The sequence below is a fragment of the Ascaphus truei genome, chromosome 2 (assembly GCF_040206685.1).
Source record: "Ascaphus truei isolate aAscTru1 chromosome 2, aAscTru1.hap1, whole genome shotgun sequence".
Lineage (NCBI taxonomy): Eukaryota > Metazoa > Chordata > Amphibia > Anura > Ascaphidae > Ascaphus > Ascaphus truei.
This window is the reverse complement of record NC_134484.1, coordinates 471,050,263-471,069,620: the sequence shown is the minus strand read 5'-3', so window position 1 is coordinate 471,069,620 and position 19,358 is coordinate 471,050,263. Positions and strand designations below refer to the sequence as shown.

The window sequence follows — 19,358 nt, the reverse complement described above, 5'->3', positions numbered from 1 at the left end:
TTGGCCTGTAGTTTTGAGACCGTGTTTGTGTCCCCACTTTTGAAGATTGGGACGACTGTCGGTTTTCCAGATCTTAGGGATATGGCCTGCAGACAGAATATAGTTGACATGGGGAGCGAGCGGTTTTATAATAGCCACGGTGGCAAGTCATAGGAACTTAGATTGCAGTAAATCAGGTCCACTTTGGCTGCTTTGTTTTACTGTAATTTGAAGAGCACTTGTGTAATCTCCTCTTCAGATACTGGGACACATTGAAAATTATGGGCAGAGTTGAGAGAGGGTGAGGCTATTGGGGTACTCTCAGAATGAGGTTCATGTTTGTAGTTCGGGTTGCGTTTCGCTAATAAGTTAGTAGCACACCCCACAAAGTATTCATTGAATGCATTTGCATTGTCAGTGGGATTTGTCATAGTAATATCCTCAATGATATTACATGGTTGTTGATGGCTAGAAGGCTGGAATATATTGTTGATGACTTTCTAGAAGTTAGCTGGATTTGATATATTCTGGTGCAGATTGTCAGAGTGATATTATGCTTTTGCGTGTCTTGTTTCCCTTGTGCACACATTCCGCAGGCATCTGTAGTTAAGATCTTTGGTAGTGCCAGTTACTTTGTAGCTTTTCCACAAGGAATCCCTAAGATGATAGAGCGCTATAAGGTTGGTTGTAAGCACGAAAGGTGGGCCCTGTACTCTTATTCTGCATAGTGGGGCATGGGTATCAGTAAGTCTTAAGAACTCTGATTGGAAATAGTCTAGTTCAGAATCGGGGTTGAGAATTAAGTCGATTCTGTACCAAGGGCAGTTGGTAAGGTCAGCCAGAAACTGTTGTGTGTTAAAGTTTCTAAATGTTCTAGTGAATAGAATGTTCTGGCTTGATTGGGGTGGTTTAATTTTCCTTACACAGTACACTATTGCATGGTCACTGAAAATGTCAGGTAAGATGCCAGAGGATTGGAATCTGCTGGGACAAGAGGAGAGAATCCAGTCTAGCAAGGAATGGCTGTGAGATTTCAGATTTGTCCGTGTGGGTTGGGAAACTAGTTGCGTTAGTGTCACGGTAACTTGTGATAGGATATAATATACACCAAATATCTGGGTTGAATTGAACACGACTTAGATATAATAAATATAGTTTATTCCTTAAAGAAGGAGAACACACAAGATGATACAAATAACAGACAAGAAATAGCACTTACTTAAGGGTTGGACAATGAAGCAAACAGGTACAGGATTGGCAATTCATTCAGCAATACAGGTTCAAATGAAGACATCACGAAAGACACTGGGTATAGGGCTTACACTACACCTACAGAGGGTGAGGGGAGAGTCAGCCTCACCCTGAGGGCCTATACCTTGGGGTGGAAGGTGTGGAGTACTGGTGCTCCAGACAGCCCATCCTGAGGGTGTGCTCCTGGAGGGAAGGAGAAGGAGGAAAAGCCTGTACCCTGTTGCTGTGTGCTACTGATCTGCTGTGTTCCAATAAAGACATTGCTGCTTTTATACAAAGACTGTGTGAGATTGAAATCTCTCGCCCTGGGACCAGGGCTTCTCTGGGAGGGTTTCACCTTATTCATTAAGGCTCGCCAGAGATGGAGGCGTTGCACCAAGACTGCTAAGAAGAGGGAGGCATATACACCAGAAGCCTGTCCCTGTTATCCCCATACCATCGCGGGAGACTCAGGCCCTCCTGTTCCTCACAGGTACGCACTACCCACATGCATGTAACCAGCCCTCACTACACCCTAGAGGTCCAGTTTGCGACCGGGGGGGGCGGGGGGGGTTGGGAACATGGGTTACATTTGGAGGCGAGCTGCTGAGATCCAGAACAGAACAGGCTTTCAGCAAGGCAGAGCTGGAAGAGTGAAGTGCACCTTCCGTGCAAGTACTGGAGAGAGTAGGGCATGTATGCATACCAGGGGTAGTCGGGGGAGCGTGGATTCCCGCACAGTACGCCCTGGGTGCCCTAAGAGGGTGATGTAAGATGTGTGTGGAGCTATAGCTGTCCTAGTCCCTTGAGGCAGATAGTGTGAGGCAACTGGGGGGGTTAGCCTGTTAACTTGTCCAGGGAGCGAGTGCGGTGCACAGAGAAAGAGTTCTGCCTAGCCTGGGGTATGCCACATCATATCAGTGGGCAAAACAGTCAGAAAGAGTATGCAGAGAGCGTTCAGTGAGCAGAGTGAGAGCAGTCAGTGTCTAGGAACGAGCTATACACTAGACACTAAGAGTAGTGCACATATACATTTGGAGGGCTCATCAAAGTTGGCGGCCGTCACTATATGTGCTCCGCGGAGCATGAAAGAGTTAAAAATGGTGACCGCAGCGCCATCCATGGCCCAGCAGTTAGCAGCCGGACCAAAATGGCGACTCCCGCCAATCCTGGATCGCGCACGTGAAGCATGCAAAGAGACTGTTAGAGAAATGTGGCGGGAGATGTGCAGGGGTTTGGCGCCAAACCCAGATCCCATGCAAAAGGAGCGGCGCGAAAGCCCACCCACTTGTGCTGTGACTGGCCGACAGACAAGGCCACATCACACTGAGCGAAGGAGTGCCCCTCCTCTTGTTTCCACCAGAGGGAGGGGTCACAAGGAGAGCCAATCAGGAGCGTCCACTCCGGAGAAGGGAGGGACAGGAAGAGAGCGCGAGGAACTTCACTTCTGTCTGACATTCACAGAGAGAGGAGCTGAAACATTGAACTGTTCCACGCCTGAGCAAATAATGTCAGAGCTGAGCACGACGGTCTTCCAACTCCCAGGAGGCTTCCTGGTGGTGGAGATCGATGGCCGAGAGTACCTCCGGTGCCTATGCATACACTGCAGGACACCCGGCCGCAAGCACCAAAGCACGATGCCCTCAATGTGGCACGTACTACCTATGGCCTCACGAGCCGTGGCTCATGCTAAAGACCCCGCGGGGTGCCTCTCCGGGAACACTAACGGAGGTGGCGGAAACAGCAGACGAGGCTGCCCTAGTTCCCTGCACCACTACTGAGGTGGGAACCAAGGCCCAGCCAACTACCGAGCAGAGAGAAACTCCGGCGGAGAAGAGTGCGACCGCAGTGGAGGTACCAGAGCGGGCCCGTTTCCTACCAATACCCACTGACGGTGAGGCAAAACACACCGGTGACTCCCTAGCGGAGGATCCGATTCAGTCGTCTTCGGAAGAAAATGGCGTTTCATTGGTGGCGATGCGCCTACCGGCAAACCACCCCAGCTGTAAGAAAGATGGCGGTCCACTTACCGGAGAGCGGGAGCAGACGAGTCCGGACACCCACCGACGGCGAGCGCTGGTGCGGCCTGAGGCCCGTAGAAGTCCCACGGCCATGGTGACTCCCAGTGCAGTGGAGACGGGACCCGAGACGGCTCCGGAGAAACCAGAGGTCATCAGCCGGCAGCGGAGCAGTAAGGACACTCCACCCTCCCCCCCTTACTCCCGCCAGGCGAAGAAGGATCCTGCAGAGGGCGAGAAAGAAAGGCTTGCGGCCAACTTACCCGTCCGCGGACCGGATGATCCACCACCGCCCCTTCCGATCCTCGACGCACTTCCAGTGCGTGACCACGGAGCGGATGGGGAGTCCGCGGGCGGCCATGATGACGTCACTTCCGGGTCCGACTGGAAAAGAGGCCCGGGAGCGTTGTTCTCCCCGCGGAGAGCAGCCATGGCAGCTGCATTGGCCACACTGAAAGGCCAAGGCCTTTCCCGAGGAACACAAAGTGCGGCGGAGAGGGCAAGCAAGAAAGTGCCCAGCGGTCGTAGCATTACCCGCTTGCTGGACCTTGATTCGGACATTGCTGTTGCCCCAGCCCCAACCCCTAGCGCCATTGCCCCGGCCACTGCCCCTGCCCGTCACGAGTCATGACATCGGGACCTAGCGGGGATAAATTAAGTAAGAACCCCAAGTACTCCAAAGATTTGAGGGATTGGGAATTAAGTGACGAGGGATCTGATGGGGAGATACCATATGCCAATGTGATACATGTACCTAATCCAATACCATTTTCTCCTGTGTCTAGAGGGAGGGCCCGAGGGTCCCACACCACTGCGGAGGCAGGGCCTGTAAACAAAGTGGTCTACAAGATGAATCCTACCATCTATATTAATGCAAAAGGTAGACGCAGTTGCTCGCGCTCTACAGAGGCGGTCACGTCCGGTGTGTCATCCCAAGCTGAGTCAGAGACAGGTACCTCTAGTGCAGTGTCCGAGCACGAGCACAGTGACAAGTGGTGGGCACCCCTGTTCACTGGGTACCACAAGTGTATGGACCGTACCAGGTTCCTGTTAATTAGGAGCAACATAGTCGACCATTGGTGGGCGGTAGGTGCCTATACACCCCAGGAGGAGGTGGCGGATGAGCTAGAACACAGATATCAAGATATAGAACAAAAGATCATCCATCCTAAGGGGCCTAGTATTTTGTACGATGACATTGCGCCAGTAGAACCAGAGTTTTGGGTACTGCCAAGCAGGGCGGGTCACAGGAAGCTTTCCAGTTTGAGCTGGGCAGACAGGGCCATAGTGGCCAGGTATAGGCAGTCACACAGGTACGAGTTCCCTTATGTGCCTGAACCCATTATGAGTGAGATAGAGGAGCACCGGGATAGCTGGCTCAGAGAGGCTCTGCAAGAGTATCTACGAACGAAGTTCGGTAAAGCAGGCTACCAGAACGGGGATAAAATCAGTGAGGTAGTCCGGGCCTGGAGTGTGGGGAGGTGCATATACATGCACAGTGTGGTTTATCGGCCAGAGTCTGGGTCGGTACAGCCGTACTACTGTATGTCACTGTAACAGACCACAATGGGCGGGAAGTTAGAAAGCCTGACCCGCGGCATTATTATTAAGTTAGGTTCTCCACGTTGGGAGGTACCTCTATTAATTACACCATCTGCGTGGATGGTCTGAGTTTATATACACTAATCGTATGAACTGTGTTTTGTTTCCCAGATTTGTTCACCTGCAGGATGGAGCTGCTAAAGTTAGGTCCAAGTGGGGACCATTGGATTCCACCTGAGGGAGAGTGTAGCCCCGGTAAGAAATGGGGGCTATATATCTTTCTCCTACTGGTGTAAGTCCTGCTAAGGGCAGGCCGCCAGTAGTTATCATGGGTTTCCCCCGCTTCAAGCCCTGCCGTGATTGGTGGAGGTAGGCACCTGACTCTGTGTGCAGGCAGAGACAGAGTGGAAGGGCCTGCTGACATGATGGGCAGGGCTGTCTCTATTTAGTGGGCTGCTCCTGTGAGTCTGAGGTTAGTCAGTGCTGAAGGGAAGGGAGTGAGTGCTGAAGCAGAGTCTGAGCTTGGAGCATACAAGTGAGAGGAGAGACTCGGCTACCTTGAGTAGAGCTGATAGCACCATAGTGCAGTGGACCAATGCCCCTCACCCTACAGAGGGTGAAGGGAGAGTCAGCCTCACCCTGAGGGCCTATACCTTGGGGTGGAAGGTGTGGAGTACTGGAGCTCCAGACAGCCCATCATGACGGTATGCTTCTGGAGGGAAGGAGAAGGAGGAAAAGCCTGTACCCTGCTGCTGTTGCTGTGTGCTACTGATCTGCTGTGTTCCAATAAAGACATTGCTGCTTTTATACAAAAACTGTGTGAGATTGAAATCTCTCGCTCTGGGACCAGGGATTCTCTGGGAGGGTTTCACCTTATTCATTAAGGCTCGCCAGAGATGTAGGCGTTGCACCAAGACTGTGTAGAATAACCTCCTGTGGCGCTGAGGAAAGTTGATGGAATAGAGTCTTGTGCAGTAGTTTCTTCTTGTATAGATACCTCAGAGAGGGAGACAAGAGATAAACAAAAACACCACAATAGTGTATTACCCTTAAGACAATATAAGACGTGGTGGTGAAGGTATAAAGAGCATTTAATGGTTAAAACAATTGTGTCTACAAGTGATGTAAAACATGTACTGGGTTAATAAACAGTAGATGAACTCCTGTTGAATAAATGAAAAAGAGGCTTCCAAGCGCTTGTGCTTAGTGAAGCCGTGCTGCTCCGCCGATGGTAAAAACTGAAATCCTACTCACCGTCCTTGTGTAGGACATGTGCAGTGGTACCATAAAGTGTTCCATAAACTGAATTGTTATACTTTAATGCACTAGGTGTGCGCCTGTTTTTTTCTTTTTTTCTTCCATATATATACATATATATATATATATATATATATATATATATATATATATACTAGCTGAGAGACCCGGCGTTGCCCGGGATGTGAACCGTGCTCACACTGACACACACTGCTCATTGTTCACACTGCACACTGCACACACACACTGCACACACACTGCTCATTGGTCGCACTGACGCACACTGCGCACACACAGCTCACAGTGACACAGACTGCACACTGCACACACACTGCTCACTGCTCACACTGCACACACACACAGCTCATTGCTCACACTGACACACTGCACACTGCATACACTGCTCACACTGCACACACTGACACACACTGCATACTGCACACACACTGCTCAATGGTCACACTGCACACTGCACACACACTGCTCAGACTGACACACACTGCATACTGCACACACACTGCTCATTGCTCACACTGCACACAGTGCACACACACTGCTCATTGCTCACACTGCACACACTGCACACACACTGCTCACAGTGACACACACTGCACACTGCACACACAGTGGTCATTTCTCACACTGCACACACTGACACACTGCTCATTGCTCACACTGCGCAGTGCACCACACACACACACACAGTTACAGACAATCACAGACAGTTACACACACTCACACACAGTCACACACACTTTCACAGTTTCAAACAGTTTCACACAGTCATAGACACTTACACAGACTTACACACACTCACACACTCTCACACTGTGAAACACTTACTGCTGCAGCCAAGTTTATTCGAGCATTTGCCCGTTCTTGGCCGCAGCAGTAGCCTGGCGCGCGCCCGAGGGTGACGGGCGCGCGCCGAAGCAGCGGAAGAGCGCCCTCCGATCGGGGCGCTCTCCCTACCGCTGCCGGGTCCGCCGGGTCCCCCGGAACCCCCTGCTGCCGTCCCGCGATCGCGGGACACCAGGGCTCCCTCGGGGAGCCCTGGACGCGCGTGCAGGGGGCGCAGGCTCCCGAAGATGCGTGACCGCGCGTCTATGACGCGCGGCACGCCGAGGGGCGGCCACTAGCAAGCCGGATCTGGCCGCAGTGTAATAAACTGTGTCGCCACTGTACACACACTGTCACACACAGTTACACACAGTCACACACAGTCACAGACACTTACACACAGTTTCACACAGTCACAGACACTTACACACACTTACACACAGTCACAGACACTCACACACAGTCTCACACAATTACACACACCAGCACCAACACCCGCTCCCCCCCCCTCCTCCTGCTCAGGCAGCGGGGACAACGGTGGGGAGAAGGTGAAGCGGGGACCGGAGGGGCATCCCCCCTCCCATCTCACGTCCCGCGGCCTGTCACGCGGTGACAGGGGGGAGCCGGGACCGGAGGGGCATCCCCCCTCCCATCTCACGTCCCGCGGCCTGTCACGCGGTGACAGGGGGGAGCCGGGACCGGAGGGGCATCCCCCCTCCCATCTCACGTCCCGCGGCCTGTCACGCGGTGACAGGGGGGAGCCGGGAGCGGAGGGGCAAGAGCAGCACGTAGCATGTGGAGGGGGGGGGAGCTCACCCGTCCTGCCGCTGCCTCACTCATCCTGCCGCTGCCTCACTGATCCGGCCGCTGCCTCACTCATCCGGCCGCTGCCTCACTCATCCGGCCGCTCCCACGTGGATGTGAGGCGGGAGGCAGCGTGTTGTGGCCGCTCCCCCGCTGTGTCCCGGGCGCTCGCTCCGCTCCCCCGCTGACTGTAGCGGCGCCGGGGTGTGAGCTTGGGGGGGTGGAGGGGGGTTTGAGCTTGGGGGGGGGGTGAGGTGTGTGTGAGCTTGGGGGGGGTGGGAATGTGTGTGTGTGTGTACATGGGACTCCGGGTAAGTTCGGGCACAGGGAGGGTGGGGGGGGGGGGTGGAAGTTGAGGTGCGGTCCAGCTGACGGGGGAGAGTGAGGGGCACCGGGAGGGAATTGTGTGTGTGTGTGTCCATGTCCGTGTGTGTGTGTCCCTGTGTGTGTGTGTGTGTGTGTGTGTGTGTGTGTGTGTGTGTCCTTGTGTGTCCTTTGGCCCGTCACTCCGCCTCAGGCCAATGAGAGGTGTGCGGGGGCGGGCCAAGGGACCAATGAGATTTCCCCTAGGGACACCGGACATCCAGGCAGGCAGGCAGGCTGGCATACCGTGCTTTCACTAATATAGTATAAGATATATGCACTAGGTGTGCGCCTGTTTTTTTCTTTTTTTCTTCCATATATATATATATATATATATATGGAAGAAAAAAAGAAAAAAACAGGCACACACCTAGTGCATATATTGGGCATTTGTCTGTTTTTATTGTTCCATAAACTGAATTGTTATACTTTAATGCACTAGGTGTGCGCCTGTTTTTTCCTTTTTTTCTTCCATATATATAGAAAAAAAGGAAAAAACAGGCGCACACCTAGTGCATTAAAGTATAACAATTCAGTTTATGGAACAATAAAAACAGACAAATGCCCACTCACAAGTGTACACGGTAAACAAGCAGGTATGAGATAGGCCCTCATAAGCCAATACTGCCGTCCGACTCAGCAATGGTGTCCTCTCCTGTATACTATCCGCATGGTCTCCTTCAACCGGAAGTGACGTCCACCCGGTCGGGTGCCCCGCAAAAGGAAATCCCTCCGGGAACCAGGACCTTCAGCTGCCTGCTTCTGGTTGCTGCACCACCGGGGTAAACGGAGGATCCGGACTTCTGTTTTGCTTTGCCTCTCACAACCACGCGCACATGCACACATATACATGCGCACACGCACACATATACATGCGCACACGCACACATATACATGCGCACACGCACACATAAACATGCGCACACACAGTGTGTATGTATATGTGTGTATATATTTATGCTATTGCTTGACCTGAGGAAGAGAGGAAAACTCTTGAAAGCTTGTCCCATGACACAAATTGTTGGTCCAAATAAAAAAAGGTATCAACAAATACTGAAGAACTCATATATTCTGGTGTGTGTGTATATATATATACACACACACACACACACCAGAATATATGAGTTCTTCAGTATTTGTTGATACCTTTTTTTATTTGGACCAACAATTTGTGTCATGGGACAAGCTTTCAAGAGTTTTTCTCTCTTCCTCAGTTCAAGCAATAGCATAAATATATACACACATATACATACACACTGTGTGTGCGCATGTTTATGTGTTCGTGTGTGCATGTTTGTGTGCGTGTATATGTGTGCGTGTGCGCATGTATGTGTGCGTGTGCGTGTGCGCGTATATGTGTGCGTGTGCGCATGTATGTATGCGTGTGCGCATGTTCATGTGTGTGTATATGTGTGCGTGTGCGCATGTATATGTGTGCGTGTGCGCATGTATATGTGTGCGTGTGCGCATGTATATGTGTGCGTGTGCGCATGTATATGTGTGCGTGTGCGCATGTATATGTGTGCATGTGTGCATGTGCGCGTGTGCACATGTGTGCGTGTGCATATATATCTATATCATATACACACCTAAGCTCCGCAGGGCCCTGTGCCTGCAAAATGTCTCTGTAAAGTGCTATGTAAAACTAGCAGCGCTATACAAGAACAAGCCATTATTAATTTTAATAATACACACATTGAATTGTACACATTTACATACACACAAAATTAAATATACAGTACATATTGTTTACAGTATGATATATACAGATTTGATTTTAAATGAGTTGTTAATATTTAACATTAACTACACACGTGCAATGGAATAAGGTTTAATTAATTAATTAATTCTGAGATATTCTCCTTTTCTGCTGCTGCTGCTGCTGCTCTGACAGTTCTGTGGGGAAGATCATGTGACCAGGCAATGACGGATATATTTGTGCTCATGCACGGCTGTGGAGGGGGCAGGACTCACAAAGGGGTGTGCCAGAGCCTGTTACAGAAAAGGAAAGGGTTGTGCCTTTCTAAAGGGTTGCTATAGAAACAAAAATGCTCGTTACATTAGAATACATTAAAAATTGTCTTTCAAAGTTGTTGTTTTAAAAAAAAAGAAAATGCTACAAGTATTTTCTCACAGTACAGAACTGATTTATTAAAAAACCACACATGCAGGATATTGACTGAACTGCTGCTTTAAGATGCCAAATGATTTAAACCATACAGTGATGTAGTGTTCTCTTATTCCATTTCCTTCACAGACAGCAAACGGCAGGATTCTTCCTCAAGGGTTTCATACATTGAGAGAGAGAATACCCAATAGTGTAGGTTGTACAAATTGTATTTCTCCCAAAACGTATAAAGAGACACAGAAGTCTTGAAACATGTAGGGTGATTTTTTTTGGACTCTCGGGGACACCGTAGCTGAATCCGGAGAGCCATGACATCATCAGTTGCAGCCATGCAAGGAGAGTTTGAACCCCAGGCGTGCAGCCATCGATCGGAGACATGAGGAGGACACCGCTTCACACGGAATATACAGCCAGGAGATTTCAGTTACAAAGTAACCTACTTACAAGGCGCAAGTTCGAGGGGCTAATTGTAAGTAGGATTTCAATTTTACATTGCTGGAGAGTTGGTCCTATCAGGATTCATTGGAGTGTTATACACATCATAGCTCACTTTGCAGCATTTTATCACAGTATTTTATTGTTTTATCCACCCAATAAATAATATTCATAAGGAATATGTCATTATAGTACTGAAGTGTTCAGTTCATTACTATCACAGCACTGCTTTATTGCTCTGGACCTTGTAGTCAGAGATAATGCACTATTAGTGCCCTATTTCTTGTCTTGATCTTTCACACGTATGCTGGAGTTCTGAAAGAACATTCTAGAGCCACGCATCAGCATAACAGACGGTGAAGAATCCACGTAAGAACTATTTGTGTGCGGTATATCTTGCATTGTCATCCTTGGCGCCATACATGTCTTTTTTTGTGACCTATGTAAAGAGGCACATGAAGCCTTATACACCTACAGGAACTGCACCTTATTTATTACCTGGGCAGAACATCATCTAGCAGCCAAATTTAAAGTAATTCATTTCACTGGGAAAATAAATCTGTGGGCAGACTTCCACAGCCGGTAGACTCTAGATCCAGGAGAGTGGTGCATTTCAAACCGACTTTCAATCAATTAGTTGCAAGATGGGGGAGAACAAATCTCATGGCAACATCAGGAAACTGGAAGTTATAAAAACTCTGCTCAAGAATGTTTCATCCAGTAGCTACCACAGTAGACACTGTGTCCTTTCCATGGAAATTCCGACTCGCATGTGTGTTCCCACCAATTCCTCTGTTCCCAAGAGTTCTAAGGAAAATCAGACAATACAAGGCAGACGTAGTGGCTGTACTCCTGAATTGGCCATGCAGAGCCTGGTTCCCACAGGTAATTCAACTTCCGCTAGACAAACCGTGATAACTGCCGATGTTTCAAGGCCTCCTATTCCAGGGTCTAGTGCAACATCCCAGACCAGGGGAATGAAATTTGTTGGCATGGAGGTAGAGCAGGAGCTGCTCAGCTCAAGAGGGCTGTCGCATAAGGTGGCACAGACAATGGCGGCAAGGAAAATAACTACTTCTACAGTATATCATAGAATCTGGCAGCAATTCCATCAGTAGTGTGAGCAACAAGGTGTAAGCTTCTTGGAGCCACCTATTCCTGAAACTCTGGAGTTTTTGCAAGAAGGTCTAGAGCAACGGCTCAGTTGTCGGCATTATTGGCACTACTAGGGAGACTTTTGGCCGCCATAGATCTCATAAGTAGATTCTTCCAAGCTTGGAAGAAAATCAATCCACAAAAGAGGGACCTAGTTCCGTCTTGGGATTGGTATTATGGGCTCTAACAGATGCCCCCTTTTGAACTGCTTTCTCAAGCTTCAGGCATGGATTTCCTGTTTATAGCAGTAACGTCGGCACTTAGGATTTGTGAATTACAAGCTTTGTCCATTACCAAACCTTTCCTTATTTTTCATCAAGACAAGGTCAATGGATTGTAACAGCTATCAGGAAGGCCTATAATATTCAAAATATTCCATACCCAGGGCTGGTAAATGCACATTCGACAAGGCCATGGCCACCTCATGGGCAGCGAAGGCACAGGCTTCCCCCACAGAATTATGCAGGGCAGCAGTATGGACATCAATTAATACATTTAGTTAGAATTATTCTTTGGACGTACAGGCCTCAGCAGACACATGCTTTGGAAGAAAGGTCCTGCAGTCAATTGTCACCACTTAAATAAAAAATCATATTTAAGTGTCAAGGAGTGTGGTGTTTTATTCTAGGCCCCCTTCCCTTTTGTTTTATGTGGGTACTGATTTGGCAAGTCCCATTGGTGACCACTGCCATGCAACAGTGAAATAGAAAATTGATACTAACTTACTGTAATTTTCTCTTCCTGGAGAGTCCTTCCCTGGCAGTGCTCACCAATTCCCTCACAAAGTTTAGATCTAAGATGTTTCTAGTTATATATTTCAGCTTTTGTACCAAGACTACTTGGGGAGGAAAGAAGGAGCTATTTAGTGTCCTTCCACGGGTAGATTTCTGTCCTATCTCAGCTGGAGGGTGGAACGTAACCCATTGGTGAGCACTGCCATGGAAGGACTCTCCAAGAAAATACAATTACGGTAAATTGGGTTTCAATTGACTATTTTATGATCCTCTAACAAGCGCTTACTAAAGAACTGGGCACATTATAAAATAACAAATAGTGACAGAACATACCTTGCTGCAGACTAGACACAACATATTTACAGAACTTGCATGAAGGCCTCAGTTGAGACTCTGGTGAACCTGCTTGTAGAACAAAGTATGTGGCTGTATATACCCTCCATGCTGACATCACAGATCATAATGTTGAAAGCAGAGGGGTTAAACCTGGAGCCCACACAGTTAACCCATTATCATAATTAACCCCAACTCCACTCCTCAGGTATCCCTAACAGTACAGGTTTTAAGAATATGCTCACATTTGCACTGGTGGCTCACTCAGTTTGACCTGGACTGTTAGGGGTACTTGAGGACTGGAGTTGGGAAAAACTGCTTATAGAAACCAGTAGTCAACCTAGAGGGGGCTATACTTTTTTTGCCGCCTCATAGAACCACCAGCAGGTAAGATATGTCTTCAACTCTTTAAGTAATTTTCTGCAGAAGGGCCAGTAACACATTTCTTTACAATTCTTTGCTACTAATCTATATCAGAGGAGATATCAGAAGAAGGGCCCCCATTCCCAGCTTAACATGATGGATTTTTCTTTTCTTATTGCCATGTTTTCCAGTGGTTGTGCCACAGAGTTTAGAGGTTAAGTCAGAGAAAGAAGAGCCGAACACTGAGGAAAGTCTGACAATCATAAAGATTGAAATAGATTCATTTCCTATTGGTGGTAAGTACCCTTATATCCCCACTTGCCTTTATTCAAATTGTTTAAAAAATTAACTGACGTATACAATATTGGGGAAAATAATATTAATGCAATAATAGAATTACAAGCTACATGTTCTAATAACCTTTGAAAATCATGTGTTTTATTAATGTTGTTGTTGTTGTTATGGGTATGATAATATTATTGTTATTGTGGTTTAAAAATTGGTGGCACCAAAAACTGTTTCCAGCACTCCAGGTTAATATGTACAATCACTTACTTTTCACGTCCAGTTAGGAATCCATATGTAGTCACATTTAAAGGAGTATTCAGGGTTAATTACCTCTCATAGGAAGTCCGTAGGCCTGCTGGGTGTTCTGGAAAAGCCACGTGCAGCAGAGTTCGAGGACTAATATGGCTCTCAATTGAGTATAAGGGTTGGAAATGGGTCCCTGACCTTCAATGGATGAGATGGAGCACATTTGGAAAAAAAACTATTTTAAGATTATCTTCCACTGTTTGACCAGTGTATTCTGCCTATGCTCGTAGACGCTAAATGCCAAGATTAATTCAGAAGCTTGACCCTCTCTAATTTCTCTATTTACCGTTTCCTCTCCCTGACCATCATCTCATCTCTGAATTCTCCTTTTCACTTCCCTTTACCCCTCCGTTCTGTAGAGACCTGCGTTTCATAAAAGCTGCAGTTCAGGCTCCCGGTTTTTTTTTTTTAGTTTTTTTTTTTTAGTTTTTTTTTTTAACTTCAATAGTTCCATGTGGGCAATCTCTACTTACCTAAAAAACTGCATAGCTGCCGGTCAATTCGTTCTCCGTCTATTGATTGGCAAAGTTTGGCGACATCTTTAAATATGGGGAATGTAAATCGTTGCTATAGGAACAAGCATGCTTGTTAAAATAGAATACAAGAAAATTGGTCTTTCAAAGTTGTTTTTTTAAAACAGAAAATGCGAAAAGTATTTTTTCTTACTACAGAACTGATTTATTTAAAAAAAAACACACATGCAGGATATTGACTGAACTGCAGCTTTAAGCAGATATATGAATATATTCTGATGATTACCTTGTTGCTGCTTGTGATGAGTCCTGCCGGCCTGTGATTACTCCCTGTATTCCTCCCTCACTGGTCCCAGTCCCCTGCTGCCCAGTACATTAGTGGCTATTTGCCCAGACTGCAGATCTCAGGAAGCTTCCTATGGTGTAGGAGAAGAGGACAGTCCCACTACCCTTATAAGGGTTACTGCCCCGTTTATTCTCTGCCCCTCCTTTATCAGCCCCTCAGCAGCTGCTCATTTCTCCTGCATGATAACACAGCCCTGCCTGTACCTGGGAAGGGGACGTCTCTTATTTATTCGTCTCTCTCCTGTAAACCAGATATTCCCTTCTGTGTCCTTCCCATCCCCCTGCTAGCTGTGTCCTCCCCTCTCTCCTGTATCCTCCCCTCCCTCCTGTGTCCCCTCCCCATGCTTTGCTCCTACACTCGCTCCTCTTAATGCAATATCCTAGATAAATCCTTATTGCCTCCTAGATGCAATATTATAATCTCTTGAAGTTGATGAGATACAACCCTCTAGATGAGATGCATCCTACGTCGGAGGAAGACTCCAGCAATTCCAGAATGCTTGGGGCGCAAATAATTATTGACTCTTGGGTGCTCAACGTTGTCAGCAAGGAATACTGTCTGGAATTCAAAACTAGACCTGGAGGGCACAGGTTGAGAAGATCCTAACGATCGGGAAACAAACTTGTCATACAGGCATTAACCAGCAGTATCCAACAGCTTATGAATGATAGTGCAATTCAACCAGTTCCACAACAAGAAAGCTATTGATGTATCTACTCGCCAATGTTCCTCGTGAAAAAGGTGAATTAAGGTCTATCTTGGATGTAAGAGGAGTAAACAAACTCAACTGCTCCATTTAAGGAAATTAAAAATGGAGTCCCTGAAGACCATCATTCGGCAATGGACCAGGGGGACTGGCTTGTATCAGTATACCGAAGGATGCCTACTACCATGTACCCATATGTCACAGACACAGAAAGTATCTGCAATTTGCATTAGGGGTAGCACACTACCAATTCAGAGCTCTTCCCATTTGGTCTCTCTGTCACCAAGAATATTCACAAAGGTGTTGATAACACTCATCGCCGAAATGAAGGAATACAATTTTTCCCTGCCTGGATGAAATTCTTATAAAGGCACAAGACCGAGTCCTCTTAGTCCAACACCTATCGAGAATGCTACAATTCATTTCACATCACGGCTGGTTGGCCAACACGGAAAAGAGCCAATTAAGCCCAACCCAGAATCTCAGATTCCTGGGAATGGAGTTAAACACACAGCAAGGCTGAGTGGTTCTTCCCTCCGACAAAAGAGAGAATGTATTTTGTCAATGCATGAGGCTGATGGGCACTATCAGCGACCATACAGGTGGTTAAGTGGGTCAGGTGGCATAGAAGAAAGTTTCAACAAAACTTCATTGGCAGGTGGAAAGCATGGACTAATGTAACTCCTTACCACAAAACATAAGAGAATCCCTAAAATGGTGGGAAAGCAAAAAGAACCTAAAAGCAGGTTGTCCTCTACCAGAAAGTGAAAAAATAACCCGGCACTAGCGATGTAGTGATGTGAAATAAAGTGATTCATTAGCAGCTCAAAAAACCCAACTGGAACTACATTTTTGTTCGTGATTTTTTTTTTTTTTAAATATTGGAGAGCACTTTAAAATGCAAAATAAATGCCAAATGCAATAAAGGTGAACAAAATGTGAATACCTATTAGTGTGTAAAATTGAACAAATTATTTCAAACACATAGGGATGTAGTGTTCTCTTTTTCCATTTCCTTCACAGACCACAAACAGCAGGATTCTTCCTCCAGGATTTCATACATGGAATATTTTTATTTCCATTTGTCCTCTACAAAATCAGGTCTGACTCATGCTTACGACCGGCACAAGCTGGGGTGCCCAGCTCGGGACCGAAAGAGGCCATTTTCCCTGGGCTATCGTAAGTTACAAAACTTCAGCTAACATTCTAGAGCAGTAATGGAGGCCATCGAACATTTCTCACCACAACTACGAGGCTGCAACTTAAAGATCAGGTTACAGAACCATACCTATGTAGAGAGGCACATGAAGCGCTATACTCCTACAGGACCTACACCTGTTTTATTACCTGGGCAGAACATAATCTAGCAGACTTTTTAAAGCGATTTATATCCCTGAGAAAAAATCTGTGGGCAGACTACCTCAGCCGGTAGACCCTAGATCCAGGAGAGTGGTGCCTTTCAAACACGACTGTCAATCAATTAGTCGCAAAATGGGGAGACCAGATCTCGTGGTAACATCAGGAAACTGGAAGTTACAAAAACTGTGCTCAGGAATGTTTCATCCAGTAGCTACTAAAGTAGACACCCTGTCCTTTCCATGGAAATTCTGACTCGCATATGTGTTCCCACCAATTCCTCTAATCCCAAGAGTTCTCGGGAAAATTGGACAAGACAGGGCAGACGTAGTGGCTGAACCCCTGAATTGGCCATGCAGAGCCTGGTTCCCACAGCTAATTCAACTTTCAATAGACAAACCGTGACAACTGCCGATATTTCAAAGCCTCCTATTCCAGGGTCCAGTGCAACCTCCCAGACCAGGGGAATGAAATTTGATGGCATGGAGGTAGAGCGGGGAGCTGCTCAGATTAGGTGGAAAAGACCTTAATGGCGACAAGGAAAATAACTATTTCTACAGTATATCATAGAATCTGGCAGCGATTCCATCAGTGGTGTGAGCAACAAGGTGTAAGCTTCTTGGAGCCACCTATTCCTGCAATTCCAGAGTGTTTTTGCAAGAAGGGTTAGAACAAGGGCTCAGCTGTAGCTCACTGAAGGTTCAAGTGTCAGTATTATCGGCCCTACTAGGGAGACATTTGGCCGCTATAGATCTCACAAGTAGATTCTTCCAAGCTTTGAAGAAAATCAATCCACAAAATGGGGACCCAGTTCTGGCTTGGGATTTGTCACTGATATTATGGGCTCTAACAGATTCCAGCTTTTGAACTGCTTTCTCAAGCTCCAGACATGGATCTCCTGTTGATAGCAGTAATGTCGTCGCTTAGGATTGGTGAATTACAAGCTTTGTCCATGAGCGAACCTTTTTTTTTTTTCATCAAGACAAGGTCGTCTTGAGACCAGTACAGCTTTTCTTACCTAAGGTTGTTTCAAAATTCCATATCAATCGGCAAATGACAAACAACGGATTCTACACGTTAGATGTAGTGAGGTGCTTAAAGCTCTACCTTTCCAAAACAGAAGGATTTAGGAAGTCAGACTGTTCTTTCTTCCAAAGGGAACAAGGAAAGGGCAAGCAGCCTCAAAATCTACCATAAGTCAACTGTAATGCCAACTGTAAAGTCAACTGCAATAAATTAACTGTAATGGCTATCAGGAAGGCCTATACTAGTCAAAAGATTCCAGTCCCAGAGCTGCTGCACGCACATTCGACAAGAGCCATGGCCACCTCATGGGCAGCGAAGGTGCAGGCTTCCCCCACAGAATTATGCAGGGCAGCAGTATGGACGTCAATTAGTACATTTATTAAGAATTATTCTGGACGTACAAGCCTCAGCAGACGCATGCTTTGGAAGAAAGGAACTGCAGTCAATTGTCACCACCAAAATAAAAGATCATATTTAAGTGTCAAGGAGTGTGGTGTTTTATTCTAGGACCCCCTCCCTTGTTTTACGTGGGTACTGATTTTCAGGTCCCATTGGTGACCACTGCCATGTGGACAATAGGAAAATAGAAAATCGATACTAATTTACAGTAAAAAAAAATTCCTGAAGAGTCCTTCCCTGGCAGTTCTCACCAATTCCCTCGCAAAGTTAACATCTAAGATGTTTCTAGTTACTGTATATATTTCAGCTTTTGTCCCAAGACTACTTGGGGAGGAAAGAAGAAGCTATTTATGGTCCTTCCCAGGTAGATTTATAAACTAACATAGTGACGGAACATACCTTGCTGCAGACTAGACACACGCAACATATTGACAGAACTTGCATGAAGGCCTCATTTGAGCCTCTGGTGAACCTGCTTGTAGAACAAAGTATGTGGTTGTTTATACCCTCCATGCTGACATCACAGATCATGATGTTGAAAGCAGAGGGGTTAAACCTGGGGCCCACACAGTTAACCCATTATAATAATTAACCCCAACTACAGTCCTCAAGTACCCCTAACAGTCTAGGTTTTAAGAATATTCTCACATTAACACAGGTAGCTCACTCAGTTTGACCTGGACTGTTAGGGGTACTTGAGGACTGGACTTGGGAAAAACTGCTTATAGAAACCAGTAGACAACCAAGAGGGGGCTATACTTTTTTCCTCATAGACCCACCAGCAGGTAAAATATAATATGTCTTCAACTCTTTAACTAATTTTCTGCCAGAAGGGTCAGTAACACATATCTTTACAAGAGGATTTCTATTATACTGTTATTATACCGATATCAGAAGAGCCCCCACTCCTACCTTTACATGATGGATTTTTCTTTTCTTATTGCCAGGTTGTCCCGTGATTGTATCAGAGAGTTTAGAGATGAAGTCAGAGAAAGAAGAGCCGAACCCTGAGGAACAGCTGACAACCATAAAGGGTGTACTGGGTAGATTTCCTGTTGGTGGTAAGTACCCTTACATCCCCACTTGTCTTTATAAATGTACTGACATTTCTACAATATTGGGGAAAATAACATTAATTCAAGGATAGAATTTCAAGCTACATGTTCTAATAACCTTAAGAAAATTATATGTTTTTTTTTGTTTTTTTATTATGAGAATATTATTGTTTATTGAGGTTTGAACATTGGTAGCACAAAAAACTGTTTCCAGCACTCCAG

At 46.6% G+C, this 19,358-nt stretch overlaps 1 protein-coding gene across 5 annotated transcripts in view; it reads left to right on the top strand.

The window, feature by feature from the left end:
* The window catches only part of LOC142488346 (uncharacterized), a 193,423-nt gene that overhangs the window by 138,476 nt on the left and 35,589 nt on the right, over positions 1 to 19,358 (top strand). For 4 of the 5 annotated variants that reach the window (XM_075588744.1, XM_075588746.1, XM_075588745.1 and 1 more), the window contains exons 3-4: positions 13,373 to 13,477; positions 19,029 to 19,142. The exons of the other annotated variant lie outside the window; for it this stretch is intronic. In XM_075588744.1, the coding sequence (XP_075444859.1) occupies positions 13,373 to 13,477; positions 19,029 to 19,142 (219 nt within the window). The remainder of the gene's footprint in view (positions 1 to 13,372; positions 13,478 to 19,028; positions 19,143 to 19,358) is intronic. 5 annotated transcript variants of the gene reach the window in all.